The sequence below is a fragment of the Nannospalax galili genome, unplaced genomic scaffold, assembly GCF_000622305.1.
Source record: "Nannospalax galili isolate Female #2095 unplaced genomic scaffold, S.galili_v1.0 scaffold751, whole genome shotgun sequence".
In the NCBI taxonomy this organism is placed as follows: domain Eukaryota; kingdom Metazoa; phylum Chordata; class Mammalia; order Rodentia; family Spalacidae; genus Nannospalax; species Nannospalax galili.
The window spans coordinates 960,941-986,805 of record NW_008331125.1 but is presented as its reverse complement, the minus strand read 5'-3'; the positions used below and the strand labels follow the sequence as shown (position 1 = coordinate 986,805).

Here is a 25,865-nt window from a genome sequence, read left to right as displayed (position 1 = left end):
GCTTAAACTTTGAAGGGACTCTATTGACTCAAACATCCGGGGCTAGGGCTACAGCATGGGTTGATCCCACTTGTAACTCCTGTTCTAAGTGAGGCTCTACCCTCTGATTATTGGTTTTGCTCTCAAGCTGCTTCCCCCCATGTTAGCACACTGACTACAATAGCCTCAGTCATCCCATCTAATCACCACATGACCGTAAAGAGTGGGAACTTCTTCCTATTGTTGAACAAAATTCTGAGATTCATTCTGACTGAACCAACTTCATTCCTGAATCATAAACATAGTGGGTGAGAGTCCACTGGCTAACACAGGCAATCAAGGCCTATCCATGAAGCTAGTGGTGAAGTCTGCAACACCCAACCAGTGCCGTAACACAATGGGAACAGATAGAGTGGGGCCACTGCTCTTGGAGGACGCTAACTGCTTCTATTACTGGAGAATTTTACCTATATTTTCTTTATTAATTCATTGAAGAATAATTTCTTGGAAACCTCCTAAATGTGAACTTCTTATGCTTTTGGTCAAGAAAATAGGAGGTAAGGGTACATAGAATGTAATCCTTGTCCGTAATTTAAGAGTAGCGATAAGAAAGACGACATCAAATGAGCCATGCAATTTAGGGGACAACAAATAACATGATAATCTACTTGTAAAAATCAAATTTTATGTATACATGTATGTATATGTATGCACACAGCAGAACTAAGAAACAGGATTTTTGCGACATTTTTCTAAAGATAGGATATTTTCTCAGTACATGAGTATTATTCCTTTTTCCTTCATCCTTCTAAAGACTGATCTTTCAAAGGGTAACGTCTTTATTCCTATTATTAATAAGATAGAGTGTGCCTGCTGGAGAGATGGCTCAGCAGTTAAGAACACTGACTGTTCTTGCAGAAGACCCGGGTTTGAATCTCAGCACCCACATGGCAGCTAACAGCTGTCCTTAACTCCAGTTCCAGGGGATCCGACAGCCTCTTCTATCCTCCGCGGGCATTGCACAACATGGGTGTACTTACCTACATGCAGGCCATACACGCATACACATAAAAATAATAAATAAAATATTTTTAAAAAGAAGATAGAGTGTATGTTCGGAAAGACCAGATTCTTGCTTGATCCAAAAATTGAATACTCAAGCACACAGCATCCAAACAGGTGTCCCTGGTTGGATGCCTTTGCCTCTCCTTTTTGTCTTCTCCCTGCTCCTTGAAACACACATGTGTGTACACATACATGTGCACACACACACAAGCACACATGCAAGCTACTGTTTTCATTCTTTTCAGTGTTTAGGTAGATTGGGTATAGGCAGCTTTAGTCTTCAGATCTGTAGAGACTACACTTGTACAAATTCTCTGGGTCCATACTTGTCCTAACACCCAGGAACACCCATCCTGTCCCACTCCTGTTCTGACGTCACCTCATCACCTTCTGCTCTCCTCTTTTTGTCTTTTCACGATTGCCTTTTTTTTGAGACAGGGTTTCCTGTAGCTCAAGTCGGCTTCCCTGTAGAAATGAGGATTCCCTCGAACTTCTGATCCTCCTGCTTCTGCCTCCCAAACACTAGAATTACAGGGGCACACCACTACCCCTGGTTTATGTGGTCCTGGGGCTCAAACCTAGGGCTTCATGCATGCTAGACAAGCAGTCTACCAACAGAGCTACATGCTCAGTCCCACAGTTAACTCATGAAAGGAAAACTCTTCCCTCCTAGTTCTGTGTTTTGAAGTAAAGGCCATCTATTAAACAAGCCCTTGTATGTGGTCTTGAGCACAAATTTAAAAAAATTATGTCACCTCATAACTAATCAGTTCTGCCTCCCTCTCTGCCTAGCACAGGTAAGACCTTAGGTTCTGTCCAGAGAACTACAAGAAAATAAATAGTAGCCCAGGATGACCTTGAATTTGTAGCAATCCTCCTGCATCAGCCTCTCTAGTTCTAGGACTACAGGCTCGAGCCATTCACCACTCTTATTCAAGAAAGCAATGGAAGTCCTGGCCCCTTAGGAAGCAGGCCAACCAGAAAGAAAGTTCACACATAGTATTATGGTCTATGTAGAAAATCCCAAGGAATCTACAAAAGCACTCCTAGAAATAATGACAATTCAGTAGGGGAAAAGAATGCAAAGTTAACCTCCAAAACCAATTATATTTCTGTATACTAGCGATGAATACAGAGGCACCAAAATTAAAATTATGATGCCCTTCATCATCACTAAACTTATTTATTTTTCCATTTATTTATGTGTAAAATCTGATCAGTATCTGTTGGTGAAACTATAAAATGGTGATGAGAGAAATCAAAGAATACCTAAGTTGGTCCATAGGTCTATTGAAATTTCTATCAAAATCTCAACAAGGTTATTTCATGACATAAAAAAGCTTATTTTAAAATGTACATCAATTTACACGGGGAACCAGCAAGATGGTGGTAGAGGTGTTTACCACAAAACCTGATGAGCTGAGTTAGAGCCCTAGAACCCATACAGTAGAAGGAAGCACTTGTTCGCAGCTTCTGTGACAGCATGCACAAAACCTGCACAAGATAAAATCAGCCAAAATCCCAGCATGGATGGAGGAGGGGCTCACAGAGTCCCACCCCTAGCTGAGGAGCTATTAGCAATTGATGACTGCTGGAGGAGGGAGACTTAGTTTTCTTTGGGGATGAAGACCCTGGGAGACTACCTCTGCTCCAGTAGATAGTTACACCCATGCGCATACTGGCAGCACCAACTGGACTCAGTGGATTTTTAAAAAAGACTGTATGGGGGCTGGAGAGACAGCCCAGTGGTTAGGAGCACTGAATGCACTTTCAGAAGGCCTGGTTTCAGTTCCCAGTACATGGTGGTTAACAATCATTAGTAACTCCAGTTCCAGGGTAATATGACACCCTCTTCTGGCCTCCATGGGCACTGAACATGTAGTGTACTTACATACATTCAGGCAAAACACTGATACACATAAAATAAAAATAAATAAAATATAACAAAAATTTGTTAAAGAGCACATGAAGGTGGGGGGAAAGTGATGAAAGGATTGGGAAGGAATTGAAGGGGTAGGACTGGAGGGGAGTGTGAATTTGATCAAAACATTATATGCATACAAGAACTTCTCAAACCAAAAGAAATTAAAAACAACAAAATAAGTAGTGGCAAAGGTATTCAGGAAGCAGAGGCAGGAGAGTTGCAGGAAGTTCAAGGTCAGCTTGACTCTAGCAAGGCTTTATCTCAAAAAATAAATAAATAAATAAATAAATAAATAAATAAATAAATAAGAAAGAGAAATGTAAAACCCATATATATGCTCAATATCATTAGCCATCAGAGAAAAGCAAGTCAAAACCACAATGAGATTCCATCTATGTCCATCCAAATAACCAGGCTATGGAATCCGCCTAGGTGCTCATCAGCTGATGAATGGATAATAAAAATGTGATGTGCATACACAATGGAGTATTGTTCAGCCATAAAGAATAGTGAAATCATGTTGTTTGCAGAAACAATTGATAGAACAGGAAGCCATCCATATTAATCAAAATAAACCAGACTCAGAAAGACAATAATAAATCTTGTAGTACAATCTTCTATGAATAACTCTTAAAAAGAGAATACCTGATAGTGTCTTTGATCTCTGCTTGTATTTCTATATTATTTCTCCAACATCATTATTACTTAAAATGGAATTCTTTGAAAACGTGGAGTAGTATCTGTCTCTGCTGTGAGCTAGATGACAATGGCTCTAGCAACAGATTGCCATTTGACATGACCATTGACGTGGGTGAATGGTGCTCAATGGACAGTCACAGAACTACCAGCATCAGCATCCATACCACTTGTTAGAAATGCCATATCTTGGCCCCTACCTTGAACCTACTAAATCAGAATCTCCTCTAAAGAAGTAACTCCTAGGTCTGGAGAGATGGCTCAGTGGTTAAGAGCACTGGTTGAGCTTGCAGAGGACCCGGGTTCAATTCCCAGCACCCACATGGCAGCTTCAGCCATCTGTAACTCCAGCCTCAGAGAATCCCATGTGATCTTCTGGCCTTTAGTGGCCATTGCTGACACAGATGCACTTACATATATACAGGCAAAACACTCAGACACATAAAATAAAAATAAATAAATGAAAAGAAAATTTTTAAAAAGTAACTCCTGGGAAAATATCAAGAGAATAATTCATAAGGGATTGCTCCAACTGGGTATATTTATAATTTTCTGATGGCCCTCTGTAACCAGCAACTCATATGTGTTTTACTCCTTTGAAATGTATGTATGTATCTTATACTCCTCACAAGCATCTTGTGTTTCATACCACACATCCAAGAGCTAGCTTTGTCTTGGTACTCATAGAATTATGGCAGTTAAAGGAGGTGATTTACTTATTGATGAGAAATCCCCAGTTAATCTAAAAATAGAGAAAATAGTAGTATGCTGGGTTAAATTCTATGTTGAACATGCCACTAGCAGTAGACACCAAGGAAAATGTCATTAAACCAAAGAAAATGCAACACTAGAGATATAGACATGTGAATATGATAGTAGACAAATTTCTTGGAAATTTCTGGAATGCTAAATAAAACACTACTAGCACTTAGGTAGTGGATAGTATGGCTCCATTAAATAAATCACTTTGAACGCTCCATTCCTATATTAGTGCAATACATCCTTTCTATGTCTTTCTTCCTTCCATGAATTGTTGCATTGCATCTAAGGAGTTAACTCTATGTTACTATTTTGGACTTCTGGCTTGTCTGCATTACATATGAAATCATATTCCCACCATTAGAATAATACGGAAAATGTCAGCTGGTGTCACTAGGCTTCGTTCTTTCTTTGTTATCATTGGTAACTATGGAATAGTATTCTGTACCCAGAAACCTCTAGCCAGTACACAATATGCATATGAAATCTGGTGCAGACTCCCTAGGTGGTACTAGTTGAAAACAGGAATATTTGACTCCAGTGACCATTGATGGCAGAAATGAGTTGAGGAAGAAGTTGGCCCACAGACTACAGAACAAAAGTGTTAAACTTTTAGAGAAGAATTGGAAACGTTTTGATACATAACATGTTCTTAAAACTTGGAATCTGTGTCATAAAAGTAGACAGCAGTCAACATGCTTGAGAGACCTTGTTAGAGGATGGGAACATGGACAAGTGAATGCTTCATCGTCATAGAGATCAGAAACAAGGAAGAGATGGGAGACTCTGCTCATGTGACTCACCAAGACACTGAGTCAAGATGTGTAAAGAAAAATCTGGAGGATAGATTTGAATGAGTTGTGAAGTAGAAACTAAGTCTAGATGATTACAGATTTCAGACAAGGTGGGAGAAGTAACAGAGTAAAGACAGAAAGGTCAGTCTTCTTTCCTATGACTGACATATATACATAATATGTTATATGTAATTTGATATATATCATATAGGAGCAAAAGGGGACCATTTATGCATCTAGTTACTAAAACTTAAGATGGCAGATGACTTTTCCAAGACAATATGTTATTTATGCAAACAATGGTACCCCCAATTCGAGCTAGGAAATGAGCCTAGCCAGGGGATCTCACTAAACATCTTAATATCTCTTCCTCCTCCTCCCTAGTCCCTCCTCTTCCTTTTCATTCTTCTTTGCTTGGATTGGACATTGAACCCAAGGCATTTCGCATGCTAAGCAAACACTCTACCACTGAGTTACATCTTAAGTCATATATATATATATATATATTCTCTCTCTCTCTCTCTCTCTCTCTCTCTCTCTCTCTCTCTCTCTCTCTCTCTCTCTCTCTCTCTCTCTCTCTCTCTCTCTCTCTCTCTCTCTCTCTCTCTCTCTCTCTCTCTCTCTCTCTCTCTCTCTCTCTCTCTCTCTCTCTCTCTCTCTCTCTCTCTCTCTCTCTCTCTCTCTCTCTCTCTCTCTCTCTCTCTCTCTCTCTCTCTCTCTCTCTCTCTCTCTCTCTCTCTCTCTCTCTCTCTCTCTCTCTCTCTCTCTCTCTCTCTCTCTCTCTCTCTCTCTCTCTCTCTCTCTCTCTCTCTCTCTCTCTCTCTCTCTCTCTCTCTCTCTCTCTCTCTCTCTCTCTCTCTCTCTCTCTCTTTCTCTCTTTAAATGTTAGGTGTAGTTTCCAGAGTCTTGGAGAAATTTTAACACTCATAATAATCTTTTTTCCTTAGAAACTTTTTCTGATTTGTCTCTTTTAATGTTGTAATAAAAGTTGGTGTTTTAATAATCTTTAGGTAAGTGCAATTCTTTTCCTTCTAGGTAAATAGCTAAAGGTTAACCATGCCCCTCTTCTTTGGCTTTTCATTTATAGCAAAGAAAGGAATTATCATTGTAATTGATTCTCTAAATGTCTTTGTTTAAAAGTCTCTTGTCAATTTTAGGTTGGGATTAAATACTGAAATCTAATTGTTTCGCAGTAATCTGCACACTTAATTTATTTTTATGTCCATATGCCTCCCTGGCTTCCAACAGAAGCTCATATACTACTGAATATCTCATTTAGTTCTGCTACTGTATTGAGGAGTCATAGTATAAGTTTACTCTTTGAAGATAAAGGGCAGACAAGGTGGCTTCAGGGATTAAGACTGTGACATTTTCTGGGCAAATACCCCCCAAATTAAAGCTCCCACAGTGAGCTTGCATTTAGTAATGAAGACTGTCCTCTTCCAATTAAGCAAATTCTAAGTGCCATTAGTCTTTAACAGTATTTCGCTGGATATTCTTGCTTATTCTGTGCACCACACATATGAATTTTTGCTAACTCATTCATCTGATTGGTACAATGTATTTGGAAATCTTTTATCGTTTTCAAGATTATGTTTTTGCCAAAGAAGTGAAGAAAAATATTCCAATGCTTTTCTCTTTTTCATGGGCCATAAAATTAAAGTGAATTACAGTTATGTGAGGTAAAAACCTACATTTAATAAAAAAAAACTATTGGGTTATATCAGGTAGAGTGTGGATCTGAAAAACTGTGTTTCTACAGCAGATGACAGATGGGAATAATTTTAGTCATTTTCTAGTTTCATATTCTAACACTTGTAGATTGGAGCAGTACTTCACACAATCCAATTTCCATGTTTATAGTGAAAAATATTTGTTCTCATCTCTTCACACTTAGGTAAGAAATCTGTTCTCATTACTGAGTGTATGCATTATGGTGACCGTTAATGCCTGCTTCCTGCCACTGGATGAAAGGAGATCACAAGTTTCATTCACTTTGTTGGCAGAAAGTAGAGGCAGGTTTCTAAGGGAACTGGAGGATCCTGCCTTAAGACCATAGTTTTTCCTCTCACTTTCTCTCTCCTGTTTAATCATCTATTAGAATATTCCCTTTCTAAAAGGGACTCTTTTTAAAATTGTTTATTATTTTTATTTCAAGTGTATGAGTGCATTGCCTGAATGTAGGCAAGTGCACCTATGTCATACAATACCTGAGGAGGTCAAAAGCGGGTGTCAGATGCCCTGGAACTGGAGTTACGGATGGTTGTTAGCTGCTATATGGGTGCTGGGAATCAATCCCAGGTCCTCTGCAAGAGCAGCCAGTGATCTTAACCACTGAGCCATCACTCCAGCAAAGGGACTCCTTTTTATGTGAACTTGCTTTTCACATCTTTGCTCTCCTCTTGTTGTGACATTGCTGTCACTCGTCCCCACTGACTGTCCTTACCTCTCAGTCACAGCTTACAGCAAAAGTGTCCCAGGTGCTTTGAGGGATGACACTCCCCCTAAGATAAGAGATTCTTTTCCTAAAATGTACCATCATGGTAAATTTAGAGATAAAAACCTGCAGAGTGTGGGTCCTTAGACAGAACTCACATATTAAACTTTACCCACCCAGGGTTCAGGGACCATTGCAGAAGAGGGAGCAAAAAGATTGTAAGCGCCATGGGAGGAGATTCATGACTGTATAAAAAGAGAGTCCTACAGGCTCCTGGGATCTTATACTTATGAACTTACAGCAATGATGACAGCATGCACAAGACCCATGAAAACTCGAGCAGACAAAACCCAGCATAGAACTGTAGAAATGGACAACAGGCCCCAATCTTAGCCAAAGAGCTATTGGGCAGCTGATTACTGCTGGGTGAGGAAAAGCTGATCTTCTTTACAGGACTGACTCTAGATAGGCTTACTAGACCTCAGTGGATGAACTTGCACTGAGGGACATCAAGGGATACTAACTTGCCTTGATAGGCCTTAACATAAATGACAGAATACATAAAATCCAGTTGGGGCGTGCTATGGGAGAATGTGAATGGGGGAGGGGGTATAAAAATGATTAAGCCGTTGTGTATAAGATACACTAAAATTCAATTAGAAAGCAGAGATGTGATCACAAAAAGGAACAGATAGAGAAATGTTAAAAATTGAAAAGTCGTTTTTTTCAAAACTGGTTGGGGAATTTGGGAGGGAGCTGAAAAGTTAATGACCCACTATCCAGTGAAAATGAGGGTGAACTCAAGTCAAGAATGGGATATGGTCAAGAGAGCTAAGTCCAGCATGCTAAGAAATCCTGTTAAGAAATGCAAAGGAAATGATCCACACCAGTGAATGAAGCAAGCAACACAGAAACAGGAATAGCATTTGACCACAAGTAAATACTTTATTTTCCAATGTAAGAAGAAGCAATTGATACTAAAATAGAATAGAACAGTGGGATGGAAGAAATGAAGAAAATAAATCCTAAAATAGAAACTATGATTGAAATCCCGAGTGGAACCATGAATTCATTCTTTTTTTTAATTTTTATTTTTTATGTGTATGAGTGTTTTGCCTGCATGTTAAGTGCACCCCATGTATTCAGTGCCTGCAGCAACCAGAAGAGGGCATCAGATCCCCTGGAAGTGCAGTTATAAGGCACCATGTGGGTGCTAGATATTGAATCTTGATCTTCTGGAAGAGCAGCCACCTCTGGAGCCCTGTGAATTCATGCTTTAAACACTTATTTGTTGTATACCTATCATATGTAAAGCACTGCTCTAAGTGCTGAGAACCTTCGGTGATAAAGGTTGAAAGGGCCTTGTTCTTCAGAGTGTTTATTATACATAAGAGGGAGGGGGTGACAGAAGAAAAAGAGATAGAAGGGAAGGAAGTAGAGAAAGGGGGAAGGAAAGGAGGGAGGGAGGGAGGAGGGAAGGGGAGGGGAGGGGAGGGGAAGGGAAGGGAAGGGAAGGGAAGAGAAGAGATGGGAAAGGAGGAAAGGAGGAAGGGAGAGGGAGAGAGGGGGGGAAGGACAGATATAATCAAATTTCCAAAAACTCCCCATATACAGATAATCGAAATAGAATAAAAATGTAAAAAATAATGGAATGGGTGGCTACATGGCTGGAATGGTCAAAGTCTCTGAGGAGATAACATTGAATTTGACCTGAATGACAAAAAAAGGAAACAGCTTCACCACAAACAAAAAATACCTTGAGCCAAGAAGCCTGTAGTGTTTGAAGAATATACACATAGGCAACTTCTATAATTCCAAGGATAACCTATTAGCTGTCTCCATGTCTTTCTATTCTGTATGAATCAAAATGGGTTCATATCATGAATAGGATACTCTATTGTCACCTTTTATCGAAAGTCTGTCAGCTGAGGAACAGAGTGGTAGCTTCTACTTACTGTGTACATTTTGCCTGCCAGAGCCTCATGCATATTATCTCATTTCATCCACAAGTATATTTTCTCCATTTTACAAATGGGGGTACATTGATCCCACTGCAATGCATATGATTGTTTCAACACACTGGTCCATTCCCACTAAGCTAAGCTGAAGCAGGGCAAGAGAACATATCAAGTGGGGAGATGAACAGTAGTAACATGGTGGGCTGAATTTTATCTGCAGATTTTGGGTTTTAATGATTAGTGAGTTTTTCTTTTAAAAAATTATTGATTTTTATTTTATGTGTATGAGTGTTTACCTGCATGTATGTATGTATACCACATGCATGCAGTGCCCACAGAAGCCAGAGGAAGGCATTGGATTCTCTGGAACTAGAATTACAGGCAGCTGTGAGCCACATGTGGGTGCTGGGAACTAAATGTGGGTCCTCTGCAAGAGTAGTCAGTACTCTTAATGCTGAGCCATCTCTCCAGTCCTTAATGAACATTGTCTAAACCATGTTTAATGGCCAAGATCAACTGTGTATTAGTTCCTTCACAGATTAACACTAAGGTTGGAAGCATAATTTTAAGGACTAGAGAGAATATTGGACCCATAGATTATCTAATGATTTATATCCTACCTTTTTGTGATTGCATCTTTTTGCATATTTTATCTCTGTATTTATCATGATGGTACTTTGGGGGGGAATAATTCACCTCATCTTAGGAAGAGAAAGGGAGAGTGGTATGCCCTCAAAGGACCTGAGGACAATCATATGCAATAAAGGCAAATAAATACAATGGAGCATTATGGGGGGTATTATTTAACCATGACATCCATTATGTAAAAGTTGCAATTATTAAGTTATATTGTAACTGCATCATGTGCACTGCTCTACCCTGCTTTGTGGCCTAGAAATGGAGCCACACCTCATAGGGACTTCCTTTCCACATATCTTGAATTGTCTTCTCACCTCCTGTGTTCCGAGAGAACCTGGTACACCTGCTTTCTCATCCACACAACTACATGGGGCCTCCATGACAGCAGTTGCTCTCAGGGCACTGATGGCACTACAGTGCCACAAAAAGCACCAAAGAGGATGTTGTGCATTGAAAGAGGGGATAATGCCTTCTCTTCTGAATTCCAAACTCAGGAGACAAGAATAGAGCTCAGGATTTGGTGTTATTATTATTCTCTGTGGTATGTTTTATGGTACAAAGAATATCTTCTTAACATCATATAGATAAGCCTTTCAAACTATTTTTGTTAATTTATTTTTATTTTTGTGTTTGAGTGTTTTACTTGCATGTATGTAAGTTCACCCATGCATGCAATGCCAGTGAAGGACAGAGGAGGGAATCGGGTCCCCTAAAAGCAGAGTTACAGATGAATGTTAGTCGCTGTGGTTACTGGGACCCAAACCCAGGTCCTCTGGAAAAGCATCCAGTGCTCCCAACCGCTGAGCCATCTCTCCAGCCCCATGAAACTATTTTTAACATAGGCAAACAACTTACTGAATTAATATAACCAATTTCTATTTAAATTACATGCTTTCTAGAAGCCTGAGAGTGTGCAGGTAGGTTACTTAACAAATAGCCTATGTTACCCTAGCCCTTTACATAGCACACAGAGTCAGGAAAGCACTTACATGAAAACACATGAGTGTGAGATTCACTGTTTAGATAAGAAGCTATGCATCCAATGTACATCATGTTCACTTTCTTCCCATTGAGTCAGTAAGACAACTTTCCTGAAAGCCTGTTTTCTGAGGAGTGTCACAGCATATGATGTGTCAGGAACACGAAGGATGTAGGAAGATTACCCCTGCCATCAAGGAAATAGTAGGGCAGTGATACAAAGTGAGCTCAGAGGAGACTGGTTTGTTTTGATTCATGGTCAAAAGTACTCAAGTGGATAAAAATTGACTTGCTGGACCCTTGAGGCCAGACTAAGCACCTGCAGGGACCTGTCATGGGACTGCCACTCATTATCACCAGGGGGCTAATGAAGAAGAAAAAGCAGGAATTGAAGAAAGGGAAAAAAGATAAAGGAATAGAGAAGACAGAAACAGAGGAAAAGAGGGCTGTCAAGTTAGGAGAGGAGAAGGAAAGAGAGCTCTGGAGTGGGGTGAGTAAAGGACTGCCAGTCCTCTGGCCAGCGCCTAGGACTTCTGAGGCAGGAGGACCCTGTGGCTTTCTTGAGATGATTCACATCTGATATGGTTTTATCTTCCTGAAAGACTAACCATTTCTCAGGAATGTAAGAATAATCAGTCTTCCTTTCCAGTGTGTTTCATGGGTGGTTTCTCTTAAGTTTCCCTCAAACCTGCCTCTTATATTATCCATAAACAGGCTAAAAATACATAGAAATCCCCTAGGAGTTGGAAGCAAAAAGCTTTGCAGAACCCTAAGGAAAGTGGCCAAATGTTGGTGGCCTGATTGTAAACAGTACTGCAGCCAGCTTTGTATGATTTCAACATGCTCTGAGGGCTGTCTGTCTCCTCATTCCAACCTTACCCCCAAGCAAATATTTGTTCACTGAGGCCTGAAATTGATTTTTCAGGGGACAGAGTTTTTCATTTTATAATAGGAAATGATTTTTAATGTACAGTCCTCTCTTTGGCAAAGAAGAACGTGAACTAGAAGTCACTGTTTGGAAGGAGGTTGACTCCTTGCCTAAGAGCAGGGCAAGAGCCCAACGTGGTATTAGAGAACAAGTATTTCATTCTGAGGACAGCCAGGCAAAGGAGGGAAGCTGGGGGCAAGATCTCAAACTGGTCATACCCAGGCTTGTAAAGAGCTAACTTTACTACTAAGGCTTTAGCATAGCTCAAGAGAACATGTGTGAACTGATCCTGCTAATTTCTCCAGTCTTGCACATAACCAGCAATACCACACACTTGCTCTCTGTACCCTGCTCTGCCTCACCCAAGGCTTTTGAATTCCTTCAAGGAACTTCAACACGTAAACTCTTTCCCAGCTGTCCCCCTGCCTGGGATAATATGGCCCATCCTACCCAATTTCATGCTCATCCACTTCCCCTGGCCCATCCCTGAAATGTATTTAGTTCATAAACTTAAATATAACTTCCTACAGAAAGCTACTTCTCATGCCCTAAGCCTCAATGTGCCCGTGAGCATTCCCACAGCATTGATGATGACACATACTGCCTGGATGAGTTGTTGATTGCCCCGTTCCTTATCTATTATTCTCTGTAGACTGTTGGTATTGTATTCACTACTATGCAGCCAGCGTCGAACACTGTGCCTGGAGCAAAGATTCAATTCAAAGTTATTAAATAAGTAGATGAATTGCTTTCATTCTCCCTCCACTGTCAAAGGAAAAGGAATGTAATTAGAGAGGGGACCTTACCAGAGATGTTGGGCTAAACTTATAAGGATATTTCCTTTCTTAGTGAAAAAATCCATGGAAATAACAGAAAAACATACAATAAAAATAATTTCATATTATTTCCTATATTTGTCAGGGTAGGGCAACTGCTTTATAAAATAATACCAGATTTCAAAGGATGAAAACAGTAAGTTCGTTATTCATTCATGTCATAGTCTAATGTCAGAGCTAGGGAGGAACACATGGTGTTTCCCTTCCCATTCTTCATACACTGAGTGGGACAGCCATCCAGTGGTCAGAAACCATGGGGAAATCCTATAAAAAGATGTTTAGGAGGCAGTCTGAAAGAGTCCATTGGCCTTAACTCAGTCACACGGCCCTTTCTAACTCTAGCAGAAAAGAAAAGTTGGCAAACATACGCCATCTCCCAGAACCCTGAAAAACAAAGAAGGAGTACCTCGGAGCTTTGGAGAATTTCTCAAAGCTATCAAGAAATTGAGACTGAATTTTGTAGAAATGAGTGGACAGAAGAAAGCAGAGCAGGCGAGAAGCTCAAAAAGAAACAAAAAGAATTCAAGTGGGAGAGAAGGCCCACAAATGTTACAAATAAACAACTAATACTGGCAGAAGACATATTAAGGTGACAAAAAGTTTAAAATACATGTAATCAATGTATGCAAAGTTATTCGTGAGGCTTCCATAATCATAAACCAATAATTATATACCATGTTGAAAACAGCCAGACTTACTGGAAATACAAAATGTTATCAATCAAAAAAAAAAAAAAACTCAATAGATAATCAGTGTTGAGAGACAATTCTCCATTTTTCTCTTGCATTTTGCATATCTTGCAAAATGAGACAGTGGCCCGTTGTTTTACACTGTCTTTTCAAGGGTGCTTAGTTAGTAAATGCCTTGGAAAATAAGGTGTCTCTCTGGAGCAGGGCAATAGTCAGTGTAATGAAAATATTTCTCTCTGGAGAAAAGACCAGACATACTGCTAGAAGACTCCAGGAACCTAAAATCAGAGCTCTTCTGGCTCAGCCTACTGTGTATATTGGATGATCTAGTCCTTTTTTCTCCCCTTGTGGAAACTAGGACTCAAGGAACCAGCACATGAGGAGGATGCTGAGTATTACTATTTTGTATGTAATAAACTCTTTGTTTCTGACCCAGAACTCTCATGACATTTTACACTACCTGGGAAATTGTAGCAAGCTAACTTGTAAGTAGGATGAACATCTCAAACCTTCACAGATATTCCCCAAAATGGAAATGTTCAGACCTTAAAATGGTGATCTGAAAGATCAAGTCAAAGTCTTCTCCAAGAATGCAATCTAGATGATAAACATGCACTACAGAATAGAGTTAAGAAATGTGAAGGATTGATCTAGAGACTCAGTATGAAATATAAATTGTAAAGGAATACAAAGAATTTAAAAAGTAGGTAATAAAGAAAAAGAAAAACTTTTCCTAAACCTACAGACAAAAATACTTTTAAATTTATTTGTGTCTTTCTCTCTCTGTCTGTATCTCTGCTTCTGTGTATTTGTGTCTCTGTGTCTCTGTGCATGTGTGCCTATATATGTCTGTGTGTCTGTGTGTGGTATGCACATGTGCAGGTGCATTCACATGTGTGCAGGTGCATCTACATGTGTGTGCTTGTGTGTGTGGAGACCAGAGGTCGAAGTCAGGTATCCTCATAGATCATTCTCCCCTTTATTTACTGAGGCAGGGTCTCTCACAGAATCTAGAGATCACAGATTGAGCTAGTCTGGGCAGCCATCTTGTCCCTGGAATTCCTCTGCCTTCACTTCCCCAGGGTGGGATTACAGGTGGGCTGCCACACCCAGTCATGGATACTGGGGATCCAAATTCCAGTCCTCACACTTGCATGGAGTGAATGCTTTATCCACTGAGCCTTCTTCTAGCCCCAGAAATATTTAAATTAAATAAATCACACTATCTCTATGAAGTACCTCAGAGATTATAATTACAAAGGGAAAAGGCTGACTCTACAATAGCAAAAGCCATCTTCTCCTAATTAACATCAATAATAATAGATCAAAGTGGCACCTGTATTTTCTGATATGATGGACTAAGGACGCAATATCACTTGTGTAATATTCTTGCTGAAATATGTACTCCAAACCTAGATACTAGGGATCATCACAACCACCTGTATCTCTAGCTCCAGGGGATCTGACACTCTCTTCTGGCCTTCACTGGCACTGTAGTCACATGCAGAAACACACACACACACACACACACACACACACACACACATATATATATATACATAATTTTTTAAATATTTAAATTTTTTTAATGCACTCTATAAAACAACTCATCTGGACTCTTGATTTGAAAATATCCATGATATGAAAACTCAAAAGAGAAGGATACTACTTTAGATTAAAAGAATATAAGGAAACATGAAAAGTAAATTCAGTGTATAGCCCTTAATTAGCTTCCTTAAAATTAAGCTAAAGAGGACATTGTTGGAACAACTGGACAAGTTTTTTAATATAGACTATATATTAAATAATAATATTGCATCAAATTCTATTGAATTGTATCAAACCAAAATTTAAACATTATTTGATATGCTAATTTTTAGATTATGTAATAAAACAGCCTTATTCTTTTTTCTCGCTCTTTTTTTTCTGTATGTGTAGTGTGTGTATGGTATATGCATGTGTGTGCACATGGGTTTGAGCATGCATGCCTGTGCATGCATGTGCAGAGATCAGAGAAGAATGCTGGGCAGCTTCCTCACCACTGCTGGTCTTATTCATTTGATCTAGGGTCTCTCACTGAACCTGAAGGTCACTGTCTAAGGTAGGCTGGCTAGTCAGAGAGCTCCTGGGATCTGCTTGATCTGATGCCTAGTGCTTGGGTCACAGGCATGCTCAGTCATGACTGGGTTTTACATGGGTGCTAGGGATTTGAACTCAAGTCCTCATGCTTTCACTGCAGGTGCTCTTATCCTCTGAGCCATCTCTCAAACCTCAATATCATTATTCTTTAGGGTATATATACTAAAATATATTTAGGATAACATGTTATTAATGCCTTCAATTTATTCTTAAATGATTTTTCACAAAATAATATATGTAAAATGTATATATAATTTCATATACCAACTTAGATACAATTTTTAAGATAACAAATTGGGGAAAATAAAGGGTAAATTCTAATCAAATGCCAAGAAAATTTAATATAAAAAGAATTCACATCTAGGCATATTTAGAACGCATTTTAGAACTCAAAAGTTTAAAGATTATACCCTAAAATTTTTCAGAGAGTCATAAATAGACTCATACAAAGCATCTCTGGTATAAATAGAAGGTAAGAGAACAATGTCATCCAAGTTCTTAGAGAAATTGAGTTTGAACATAGACTTCTGTGCCTAGCCAACAGAACTTAAACGTGAGCACAGAGGGGAGGGACAGGGAGAGAGGACGTGTAAAGACAAATACTGTGCTCCACAGTTCTCCTCTGAAATGAGACAAAGGAGCAATCTGCACATGCTTTCAAGTCACCCAGCCTTCGAAGTTTGAAAAGCAGAGGGCTCTTTTGGGGAGTCACTTTTGGCCCACCCCCAAATCACCCAACTCAGGCTCAGGTCCACAGGCTAACTCTGCCTAGAGGTGAGTGGCAAATGGACCAACTGTACTTGCAGGAGGCAAAATACAAATGGTTTTCAGAGGTCATTGCCCTCAGACTGTGAAATGGCAATGTACTAAATTGTGTGCTTAATTAATTTCCACCCAACAGCATACCATAAAATTGGAAAAACAATTCCTCAGGCAAGTACATCCCCCAGGATCGATGTGCATAAAGTATACTGCCAAGGATCCAAACTTCTCATCAGGCAGCTTGTGTCTCTGCTTTGGTTCAGTGTTCAGAGGTGCCTTTCTGCTGTTTGTTGAGAGGTACACAGTTCCTACTTAATTATTTGTCTTTCTCCTTGTGTTGCTACCAAATGGGACAGAAACCACAGAGACAAGTATGTTACTAGCTCCTAAAGGAAAGCCTCCTGCTAGAGTTTCCCGTGAGTAACCAGTCTCTTCACAGGACGCTTTTGTTGTTACTATTTTTCTAATTCAAAAATAAAAAATAAAAATCACAGGAGGATTGGTAAGAGGAGGAGAGGGGTAATGATTGTGGCGTCTATTTCATGAACACTCAGTGATTTAGAACAATTTTAATTACTGTAGAATTATGTCTGCAAAACAGCTACAGCCACTCAGGACCTTTGACTTATCTTTACGTAGATAGAACTGGTAAAAGAAAGAAGCCAGGGACTCCTCCCAAGCCCATGCAACCCCTGAGGAACAGATCTTCCAACAACCTGAAGAGTAAAAATAAATAGATTTATTTGGGCCAACTGTATGGTCTTAAACACCCAAAAGGAAAGTATAACCAAAGATTAAAGTGATCAGCATATTTCTTTAAGAGTTCAAGGGATTTCAGTTCATAGACATTAGGCTTAAGTCCATATAAAATGTTATTTGGACAATTATTTCTCATTGATGATTTTGTTTCTAAGCAGAAAGTGCTGCTGAGATGTAAGACTTCAAATCTTGGTCTACAGTACTGTAGTGCCCACTTGTACCTAAGGGAGACAACCCGCTATTCTTCTAAAATGATGGATAAATTTGTTTTCTCCCCTATCTAGAAGCCTTTGAGAGGGAACTCACACTGATTCTAGCCGCTCCAAGAGCTACCAAAGTGCCTGAAAACAAATCCTGAATCTATCACTCTCGAGTCCAGCCTTGGCAGAAAGAAAAATGAGGAGGAACCCAATAGAGGGATGCTTTTGGAAGCTCTTGTCAAGAAATCCCAATGGACTCTGATATGAACTTTTGCAATTTTCCCTGTTCTGATTTTTTTTCTGGTTCCTTGTCTATAACTTGTAATGCTAAATACTCTTGCCTTTACTTCACATCTCCTAGGCACCAGTCAAGGATTTTCTTTTCTCCCTACGTATAAAAGTTATGCAATTTGGGAGTCTTAGATAGACCCACCAAAGGGATACCCCAATTGCCTCACCCTGTGTCCCTGTTTATCAGGGAAGAAGCCAAAGCGGTCTATGTCCCAATTCCTTATCTGTAAGTTGGGTAACCTCTTCAGAGGATGGTGTGGTAAGAATAGGAAGTAAGACTTAGCTAGGCAGTTAGGGGTCAAAAGACCCCAAAGAAAAGTAGCCAGTTTCTTGGCTAAAAGCAAAATGTCGTGGGACCTCTTAGCGACATACTCTGTTCCAAAGGCCAAAAATGTCAAAAGTATTTTGGAGCGTATATCTAATCCTTAAAAGATTTTAGGGTTACCTCTTCAGAGGGGGGAATGTTAGAGAGAGAGGGGAATGTTTAGCAAAAACCCCATTAAGAAAAAAAAGAAGAAAGAATACATGAAGTAAAACAGAAAAAAGTGATGGGGAGATATGGAAGGAGTTGGAGGGGAGGGAGTGGGGGTGGATTTGATCAGAACACCTTATATGCACGTATGAAATTCTCAATAAAGTTTTTTTTAAAAGTTCTCAAAAAGACAAAAAAAAAAAAAAACTAGGCAAAAGAGTAAAAAACACAAAAGAGATACCCTGTTTTCCAAACCACATAATGTTGTATAGCAGCTTTATCGTTATTTGTGTAGTGTTTGCTGTTGTCACCTCCAGCACTTTAAATTCCATGAGAAACTGACTGTGGCTGACGCTGGTCACACATGCTTGTAATCTTAGCATTCAGTATACTGAGACCAAGGGCTGCTCAGAGGCAGGTGGATCTCTGTGAGTTTGAGGCCACCAGGGCAGTCAGGGCTATATAGCAAGATCTTATCTAAAGAAGGGTAAAGAGGGAGCAGCGTGTGCAGAGAACAGAAGGAGGATGGACGCGGGGGGCGGGGGGTAATTATCTTTCTTGTTTGGGTTTTTTGGGGGGTTCTCTGTGAGTTTGAGGTCAGCCTGGTCTCAAACTCACAGAGAACCCCCTGCCTCTGCCTTCTGAGTGCTGGGATTAAAGGTGTGTGCCACCACACTGGCTCCTTCCATGCACTTCTAAAAACACCCAAGTGCTTTGTGGTCTTGCTGTGTAAGCAGGAGTGTGGTTTTGCCATTGGCACTTTTGTCATAGTATATCCCTTCCTTTAATCCTGCACTTCTCTAGTTTTTTTTGTTTTTTGTAATTATCAAAAAATGTATTTTAGCCAGGTGTGGTGCACATTTTTAATCCCAGCACTTGGGAGGCAGCAACAGGCTGGATCTCTGTGAGTTCAAGGCCAGCCTTTTTGAGACAGGGTCTCCGTGTAGCCCCAGCTGGCCTCAAACTCACTATGTAGACCAGGCTGGCCTTGAACTCACAGAGAACCCCCTGCCTCTGCCTCCCAAATGCTGGGATTAAAGGTGTGTGCCACCACGCCCAGCTTGCCATTTGTCTTTCTTCCCCTCTATTATTTCTCAGTCAAGCCCAAAATTTGGCACTTAACTGATACTCAATAAATATTTGTAAGTGAATGTGAATGGACAGTGAATAAACAACAAAGCCAGGGCTCAAACCTTATTCTCTGGCTTGTAGGTAATTTCCATGGTACCAGGATACCACCCTGTGGTTATAAAGATTTTCAAGGTGAAATAAGAGACTGTAACAGTATACTTAGACCAAGAACTATAATCTCCCATCTAATTTCATGGAACCAATTTAGAGCCTTGTTTCTAGAAAGTCTGAATTTATTCACTTGAGGCCAGGAAAGGTAAACACAAGTCTTAGTGAATGGACAGTGCATTGCTGTGAACAGCTACCCAGGATGAGGCCCTTCACATGGTACTTCAGCTAATGACACTTGAATGTCTCAACATAGTAAGTCTGGATCATATGGCCGGGCTCTCTCCACACAGAAGGAAGCATTGAAGGATAGAGAGCCAAGGAATTGGAAGGCAGATCCATACTCTGCTGTAGGCTGAGAGAGTCAGCGTCTGGGATCAGAGCGAACAGCAGGAGCTCCTATTCTTCCTGCCTTGTGTCATCTGCTCCTTGCCCTTTTACTGACTCCTGCTTCTGAGACCAAAACCCAGCATGTGTTCATTCACAGGTTAAATCCCTGCTCCTAAGAAGGTGATCTAAGTCGCTCCTGACGTATTACAAAGTAACTCTCCATCAAAGTAAGGTCTTTAATTTTATCTTGATCTTTTGGTAGCATTAACCTTAACTATCATTCCCAGGATGTTATGCAAGCATGCTATACAGATACACAAGAACACAGATACACATACAGAGGTGCACGTGTGCGCACGCACACGCAATTGTTTTATGAAAGGTGTTAGGGTCAATGACGCATTTGACTCAAAGCATAGTTAATCCCGACAATAACATCCTTAGTATAGAATTTGCCCTTGTGATTTCTTATCTTCTTCATCAAATGCCCTTACTTAGGAAAGGAAGCTAGTGGAGGAGCGAAGACTTTGGACTGCAAGATGGATGAGAGTGCTGAGTCTCCCGCCCTGGAGGACTCCTCGTCACCCCCTGCAGATAGCCAGCAGCACTCCTGGCAGGTTTCCACAGACATTGAGAACACGGAACGGTAAGTGGAAAGTTCCCCTGAAGAGACTGCTAATCCTTCTCTAGTCAGCTTTCTTAGGGGCCACCACGAGTGGAGGGTTTTCTACTTGAGGTTTAAAAGAAACAGGGCTCTCTTGGTCTGCCAGAGCAGCCATGCTGACAGGGACGTGGGGGCTGCCTAATCTGCAGAGAGAAAACTGAGACGAGAGAGGGGGCGTTAGTCAGGTTTTCAGGTTTGTATCATTATGACAAAAGACCTGAGGAAAACAACTTCGAGGTGAGATTTACTTTGGCTCATGATTTCAGAGGTTTCTGTCCATGGTCAGCTGGCTCCATTGCTCTCAAGCCTGAGGCAATCAACATACAACTCCTGGGGGAGCCTAAGAGAGAAGAGGTTGCCTATCTCCTGACAACCAAGAAGCAGAAATAAAGCTGAAGGGCTGAAGGCAAGATACGTCCTTCAAAAGCACTCCGGGGTGACCTAAGACCTACTTCCATCAACTAGCACCCACCTCCTAGTTTCCACCACCTCCCAGTAATGCCATCGGATCATTGATCCATCAGTCCTTTAACCTGCTGCTTAGGTCAAAGCCCTCATGATTCAGTCTCCACTTAACAGTGTCTCCATCTGAGGACCAAGCCTTTAACATATGAGACTTTGGGGACATTTGATATCCAAACCACAATAAAGGATAAGTAGCTGGTATCAACAGGGGAAGGGTCCAGGATCTACAGTAGAAACAGGCATCAGACCTCTCCTTACCCCAGCATATTGCATCTAATCTCCAAGGAAAATGGAAACAATCCGGGCATGATAGTGCACACCTGTAATCCCAGCACTCAGGAGACCCTGTCTCAAAAAGAAAGGAAAAGGAAGGAAAGGAGAGAGAATTGGAAAGAGAGGGGAAGGGGAAGGGGAAGGGGAAGGGCAGGGGAAGGGGAAGGGCAAGGAGGAGGAAACCCACCCTCTCAGGCTGTCTCCTAGTATTTCAGCCTTAGCTTACCAAAGCCAGATCTGAGGGGAGGGGAAAGGGCAGGGGAAGGGGAAAGGGAAGGGGAAGGGGAGGGGAAGGGGAAGGGAACCATGCTTCCCTGGAAGAGAGAAAGAAAGGTGAAGCTATTATCAGCACAGCTCACCCTCTGGGCTAGTTCCTAACTTTCCATTTGTTTAAGGGAAAAGGATCTAAAATCATCCAAAGATGCTTCTAGTAGACTTTGAGATTTTAAGCATATGGAATGTCCTGCTTAGTTAGTTTGACCAATTCACAGTTTTCCAGAGCCTCCTCTTCCTCTAACATGTACCTGATGGCCCCTTCGTGGTCACAGTGAGTTAGTGCATTGGCTTCAGCAGCTCACTAGAGTTTTTTTTTCTTGAGAAGGAACAATTCTATAATGATTCTATTTCATTTAGGAATAAAACAATAACAATACCAGGACCATATTCCATCTAGATGTTGAAACTACTGTTTTGTGAGGCAGAAGGGTATGGTCTGGGGGTACTGGCCTTCATACTAATATCTGTACCCTTCTTTCACTCCCCAGAGCAGGTACAAAGCAGCTGAATGAACTTAGGGAAATTCCTCTCTGTGCTCTGTGTGTATGGGGTTGAGTCACTGACAAGATAATGAACATTTTATTTTTTATTTTTAGAATGGAACACACAATGGCATTTATAGCCATTGTAGCTCTACTTTGAGATTGTAATATTATTCTAAAGCTAATTACCGAATTTCTGTGTTTATAGAAAATGGAGCATGTGGTAATTATGTGCTATTAATAAAACTTGAATTTTGTAAAGACTTGGATATCCAGCAATTCAAGTAATAAAGCTTGTTTCATCTCGTTTTGATAGAAATATGGACAAATGATGAAAGACTGGTATATCTTAATTTATAAAATAGAAAATTCTTTATTCTATTCCTGGCAGGGGGGTGGGGGAGTTTACATCTTTCAGAATGTCATGGTCAGAGCAGAAGCCATCAGCAAAGCCATCTTCCTTTTCAGACACCTCATCTCATACTTTAAGAAAGCAAGTGTGGCTGGCAATGATGGTGATCAGACTGGAGGTCCAGATTCTGGTCAAAGGAGATGGGCAAGCCTGGGGGAAGTAGGCATCAGGACACCGACACAGGGCAGAGCTTTGGTTTTCCTCTCTGCCCAGAGCTCAGTGGGTCTCAAACTAGGCTATATATTTTAGCTCACCAGGAGAGCTCTTTAAAATCATTGATGACTCCCACCCCAAGCCAACCCTATCAAGTTCTTCAGGGGGTAGGGGCATAGGTGATTGCCTAGCATTTCAGTAAGATGGTAGTTGGTGCTTCATCCTAATGTTCCAGTGGTCTTTCTACCCAGCCACAAGGTTACTTTGTTTTCCTTTTCCAATCAGCAATTCCTAAGACTTGAATTCCTTTCCATATGATACCCTTGAGGAGGAAGGTATGCTTGTGGCCTCATCCTAGCACAGTGGCCTTCAAACTCTATTCAATAGTGTTGTTTTGTGAAATGGACCCAAAGTTTCACACCTAAAACTAAATGGCAGTTCTCCCTCAAACAAAACAATCACTCAAACCCAGTGGATATAAATCCTTCAACTTTAGGTTTTCTTTTTTCTTTCCTTTTTATTTTTTCGTACTAGATATTGAACCTCTGAGCCTATGCATGCTAGGCAAATATTCTACCTCTGAATTCTATCTCTAGGTCACCCTTTTTTTCCTTTTAACATTTTGTTTTGAGGCAGATCCTCAGTAGGTTGCTCAGGTTGGCCTTGAATTACTCTGTAGCTTAGAAGTTGAGGCCTGTGAAACCAGCTTTAGTTCAACTGTAAGATTTTCTTCCCCCACAAACATTCTTTTAAATTTTTTTTCTTTAGTAATTAATTTGTGTGTGGGTGTGTGACTGAGAGAGCAGGGGTGGGGGGAAATGTACATGCCATGGAGATGTACAACCAGTGCTCTTAACCATTGAACCATCTCTCTAGCCCCACACAAACATTTTTAAGTCCTTGATACTTGCTAATATTTGCCTATCCTAAAGTTACTTAAAAGATGTCTGGCGTGGGACTGGAAAAATGGCTCAGTGGTTAAGAGCACTGGCTGTTCTTACAGAAGACCGGGGTTCAAATCCCAGCATTCCCATGGCAGCTAACTGTACGTAACTCCAGTTCCTGGGGATCTGATGCCCTCTTCTGTTCTCCACAGGCACTGCCCAACATGGGCGCACTTACATACATGCAGGCATAACACTCATAAACATAAAATAAAAATAAATTTTTTCAATACATCTGGTTTGGACACCAAATGATATATTTTGCTGTTGATGAACTGTACCACTATATTCTGCAGTTCAAGAGCACTATCTTCATTGCACAAGTACCTAGATGTATGTGGACACCAATCTCCTGGGGAGTTTAGAAGGCCAGCTCCACTGTACCCTAGGCTAGATGCCCCTGAGATGGCTGCTTGCCTGACAGGATTTGGGTTTTTAGGATCATTTGCCCTCTGAGATGAGGATGAATGCTAGAGGTGTGCACTGGCATGAGGAACCAAGGAGCTGGAAGGACAGGGTAGGGGCTAGAGGAAGGCCAGTTGTCCCCAGATGGCCTTTCTCCTCCAATATATCTACTATGGAGAGTTCGTCTCTGGGGGTTTTAGAATGTATGTCAGACCTGGTAGTACAAGCCCATCCCAGTACTCAGAAGGCTGAAGCAGGAGGATCACAAGTTCAAGACCATCCTCTGAGACCTTGTCTGAAGGAACTAAGGGTTGTGAATGTAGCTCAGTGGTTGAGAGCTTCCCTAGCACTCTCAAAGCTCTGGGTTTGATCTCTAAATAAATAAATAAATAAATAAATAAATAAATAAATAAATAAATAAACTCTCCTATCATTCAGTTCTAAGCATTGACCTTCATGAGTGCTAAACAGCTGATCATGGCAGGTGAAACTTTTAAATGAAGCAGAAAATAGTAGGAATCTGCACAGGAGCATAGTCATCTGACCATAAGCCTCAACAGTTCCATCTCCAAGCCTCGACTTGCCCCAGGGGCCCACTGTTCCAGTTGTGTGCCCTTGGCCTCTTCCTGTAGATACACAGTATTGTCCTCATTACCAAGGCTCTTCCCTGAGCTCAGCCAGGTCCAGCTGAAGGCAGAGATGCAGAAGCCCTTCTGTGGCCACAAGCAAGGAGCCCTCATTCCTTCTGGCGCCGACCCATCTCAGATTGGTTTTTTTTTTTCTTGTAAAAGCAAAGTAAATTCAATATTTACCTACCAGAAACTAGAGCTAGTATGGTTCCAATAGAATCTTGCCCTTTGTCTCATCGAACAGACTGTTTGAGCTTTCGTTTTGAAAATATACAGCTAATTTTTCTTTCTTTTTATCAATTTTACAGAGACATGCGAGAAATGAAAAACCTTTTAAGCAAACTCAGGGAAACTATGCCTTTACCATTGAAAAATCAAGGTGAGTCTTGTGATTTCTTTTTTGAGACAGAGAATGAATGTTTTCAAAGGAGGAATGCAGGGGCCTGGAGAAATGGCTCAGCAGTTAAGAACACTGACTGTTCTTGCAGAAGACCAGGGTTCGAATCCCAGCACCCACATGGCAGCTCACAAGTGTCCATAACTCCAGTTCCAGGGGATCTGATAGCCTCTTCTATCCTCCGCGGGCACTGCACAACACAAGTGCACTTAATTACATAGGCAATACATTCATACACATAAAATAAAAATAATAAATAAAATATTTTTTAAAAAAAGATCACTGGCTGCTGGGATTAAAGGCATGCACATAAAATAAAAATAATAAATAAAATATTTTTTTAAAAAAGGATGAATGTGGGACTTGCTTCCTAGCAAGTGTTTTCTACAAACAGTAGAAGGCATCGGAGGCACATTTGTTTTTCTTCAAGAATATGTGATGAGGCTACTGTCTCAATGAGTAAATTTTCTCTGATGGAGGCAGGGACATACTGACCTGAAAAAGGGTCCCCACATCCCTACCAGACCATGCTATGGAAAGCACCATTTTAGGTGTGGCTACACAGCAGGACCAAGAACTTGGCTCTTGCCTGCACAAGGTTTTTAGACTAGTGGAGGAAGATCTCTCCATTTACTTGTCTAATTATCTAAAACTAAGAATCATAATTCCTACACATTGGGAATTACAGTGTGTCACTATCGTGAATATATGTATTAGCTGTGCTGGCCTGCGTAATTCATTTCTTTTTTTCCCCATGTTGTGGATCAAACCCAGGGCTTTATATGTTGGGCAAGTACTCTACCACTGAGCTACATTCCTAGACTCTTATTTAAACCTCATAGCAACCTTGAGGGTGATACTGTTACTGTTTTCCTAATGTACAGGGAACTG

The 25,865-nt window shown here is 40.7% G+C and overlaps 1 protein-coding gene across 3 annotated transcripts in view; it reads left to right on the top strand.

Annotated features, from left to right (window-relative positions):
* The window catches only part of Rgs7bp (regulator of G protein signaling 7 binding protein), a 176,225-nt gene that overhangs the window by 79,961 nt on the left and 70,399 nt on the right, over positions 1-25,865 (top strand). For all 3 annotated transcript variants that reach the window (XM_008856262.2, XM_008856256.3, XM_008856267.3), the window contains exons 4-5: positions 20,373-20,520; positions 24,886-24,956. In XM_008856262.2, the coding sequence (XP_008854484.1) occupies positions 20,373-20,520; positions 24,886-24,956 (219 nt within the window). The remainder of the gene's footprint in view (positions 1-20,372; positions 20,521-24,885; positions 24,957-25,865) is intronic.